The 3,148-nt window shown below is 39.6% G+C and overlaps 1 protein-coding gene across 5 annotated transcripts in view; it reads left to right on the top strand.

Moving 5' to 3' along the window:
- The first annotated feature begins 79 nt into the window (after positions 1–79).
- The window catches only part of MDM2 (MDM2 proto-oncogene, E3 ubiquitin protein ligase), a 12,612-nt gene continuing 9,543 nt past the window's right edge, over positions 80–3,148 (top strand). For 2 of the 5 annotated variants that reach the window (XM_009887797.1, XM_009887796.1), the window contains exons 1-4: positions 83–151; positions 2,328–2,402; positions 2,768–2,901; positions 3,060–3,109. In XM_009887797.1, coding sequence (XP_009886099.1) covers positions 83–151; positions 2,328–2,402; positions 2,768–2,901; positions 3,060–3,109 — 328 coding nt within the window. Of the gene's footprint in view, positions 152–2,327; positions 2,403–2,767; positions 2,902–3,059; positions 3,110–3,148 lie in introns of all 5 variants that reach the window. The other 3 variants (XM_009887799.1, XM_009887798.1, XM_009887795.1) reach the window with 2 other exon arrangements.

Raw genomic sequence — 3,148 nt, 5'->3', positions numbered from 1 at the left:
GGGGGGAGGGCGGGGGGGAACGACCCGGGTTGTGTAGCTGTGTTCCACGTTTTGAGGTTGTTCTCCCCTCAATTGCAGGCAAATGTGCAATACCAAGATGTCCTCCCTTACGGATGCTTCTTCTGTCACCGCTTCGGAGCAAGAGGCGCTGGTCAGTAGCTCTGTTGGACGCCCGAGTTTTTCATGCTTTTTGCAGAGTTTTTATCTGCTAATTCAGAAGGGCTGCTTTGCTCAGCAAGCGATGGTTAGAGAAAAGCCAGGAAATCCGGTGAAGATGGTCTGTCTTTGATCCTGTAATTGTGAAGCAAATGTTTCTCATTCGTGGTTGAGAGTTGAGGGTGATGGTTTAGGTCCAGACGTTGTTTCCTGGAGACCTTTGATGGTCAGGTTGCTTTCTCTTAATAAAAAGGATCTTGAGGTCCGATTTGATCATGGTAAGTATTTCATGGTGGAAATTGTTAACAGTTCATAACTAAAGAGTTGTGTAAGATCTCCGTTGTGCAAAACATACGCTGTTTGTGAAATAATTTATAATTACAACTGAAGGGTTTTTTTAATTTGGCATTTTCACTTTCTGTTTTATTGGGATTCATAAGCAAGTTGTAATAAGAGTCTTCGTTTGTGTTTATAGTTTTGCATATACAGGCTTTCTATGATACAGTGACAGTTCTGCTGTCCTGTTTTTTCTAAGTAAGTTTTCCTGAGGTTGGAAGCCTATGTGTTATACCTGAGATGCGAGTTAAAACTGGCATGTGTACAATGACCGTTGAACTAGATGGCTCTTTGTAGAAGGGTAAAGCTTAAAAGTGTAGACTGATTGCAGAACTTCAAAAAAGTGAAGTAACAACAGTCGATTGTTCAAAGTTGATTTTTTTTTTTAAAAAATTTGTTTCTTCTTTTTATAAGTCATCATAATGTGATGCTACTGTCTGCTGTCAGATCTGCATGGGAGAAGAACTTTATACTTGCAGGAGTCGGGGAGAGAGGGCTGGGGAGTAAAAGGATCTGAACCCATGAGTGTAGTTGTGGATGCAGAGATCTGAAACTGTGCTTTGCTTTCCTATGCTCTGCTGTCATTAGTAGTTTAACTGCTTCCTTTATGAAACTGTATTTAGAGCACTGCTGCGTGTGCTAAATAATTCAGCACTTAGGAAGGGGTGAATAGATATCTAATGTTCTCCACAAGCTTGTTTATTGTTTTCATTGTGTATGATTCGTGGAACTAATCTCTTGTTAATGCACTAAAACGTAAAGTTCGTTTTAGCAGATAGTTGAAGTGGACTGTAGGCAAGTTCTCCCCTTTCCCTTAAGCATTTATTCCTTGTCATAATATTTTATTAATGCTTTCCTATAAAATGTTTGTTTTCTATAATATTTTTTTCTTATCTTAGGGGATGTATTAGGATAGAAAAATATTAGCCTGTTCTTAGAATGGTTGTACTATTGTTAAAGTAGCAATACTAGAATATACTGTACTGGGAATTCCGGTGGCTCCACAGGCATTTTCTTTGCAGTTGTAGCACCCCCTGCAGCTTGCTATCGTATTCTGCACTGGTACTGGCACAGCTGTTTGTGGAACAGGGCAGTGAATAGGATCCGAACAGTGCTCTGGCCAGAAGAAAAAGGAACGGGGAAGTGTGGTGTGTTGGGTTTTTTTGTTTTGTTTTGTTTTGTTTTTCTTTTTAAACTTTTCCTTCCTCTGCCTCCGAAGTTGTCATAGACTGGCTGCAGATATAATTCTGCTGGCGCAGTGGGGTAGTGGGAGGCCATTTCGGTGGTAGTAGTGATTGAAACGTGTGCTTATCCCATGTAAGAAAAGTCTTCAGAGATAAAGCAGCCCAGCTGGTAAATGCAAAACGATAGCCCCAGAAACTCTCACAGGAAGAGACTAGGAAAGAGGCCGACCAGTGTTCTGCTTTGTGGCTTGCACTCTGGACCTGACCGGTAGTCACAAAGGTCCATTTGCCTTCCTCCCTCCCCTTTGGGAATCACTGTAATGACTCAAAGGAGTGAAGCTGGATTCCCCAGGACCCAGCCCTGTACTTGAAACCACCGAATGAATCCTGTAGCTCAAACTGAGGAATCTGTATGTACCAATGAAAGACTGGAGTTTGAGCTAAGATGTACAGTGTATGAGAAGTTTAGTATGATTGGGTTGGCGTTATTTTCTTTTAAGTTTAACTTTGCAAAGTAAAAAACTTGGATGTGGGTAGGTTTTAATGTAGTTGTGTGTTTGTATATCAGATTAATACAGAGTTAGGAAGCTAACCTGTATAGTGTTTTGTTTGGTGAATAATTAGTGCACACTGTTTTTCTTCCCCGTACAGGTTAAACCAAAGCCACTATTGTTGAAGTTGTTAAAGTTAGCTGGTGCAGAGAAGGACACTTTTACTATGAAGGAGGTGAGAACTTTTAATCACTAAAGGTAGATTACAGTGAATACAGATAGATTGTTCTTTTGTCTTGGGTGAATGGGGGGCAGTGTAGCTCACAGCTTATCTGGAAGATATTGAGACAAGATGTTTTTATTCTCCTGCTGACTTGCTAGTTGGCGTTTAGCAAGTTTCTCAAAATCTGAACAGAAGTATCTGGCGGTCAGTAGAATAGCAGGGTACTTGGGGAATGATAGACGAAAATCTCAGCTTAAATGGAGTTTTAAGCAATCAGTGTCAGAAGAGCAAATCTTAATTAATTTAATGTTTTCCTCTTAAACTTGAAACAACAGAACCTGGGTATTTAATGTCTCTGTATGTCATTTATTTTACAGGTAATATTCTATCTTGGACAATATATTATGTCTAAACAATTATATGATGAAAAACAGCAACATATTGTACACTGTGCAAATGATCTCCTGGGGGATTTATTTGGAGTAACAAGCTTTTCAGTAAAAGAACACAGGTAAAACGGGATTCTTTTCTGAGGTTCTGGTTGTGAAATAATGGAGAACGTAATGAGTATGGCCTTTTCTAACTCTTTGCATCTTCAAAGATGGTAAGCTCTCTTTTATAATTACATGTAGCTAACTTGCAACATCTCTTTCTTTATCCCCATCTAAGGAGACTATATTCAATGATTTCCAGAAATCTGATAGCAATCAATCAACAAGGTAAGCTAGTTTTGGAGGACCTTTCGTTTTGGGAAAGAG

Source organism: Charadrius vociferus, unplaced genomic scaffold (assembly GCF_000708025.1).
Source record: "Charadrius vociferus isolate BGI_N301 unplaced genomic scaffold, ASM70802v2 scaffold125, whole genome shotgun sequence".
Taxonomy (NCBI): Eukaryota; Metazoa; Chordata; class Aves; order Charadriiformes; family Charadriidae; genus Charadrius; species Charadrius vociferus.
This window is presented reverse-complemented; position numbering and strand designations above follow the sequence as displayed.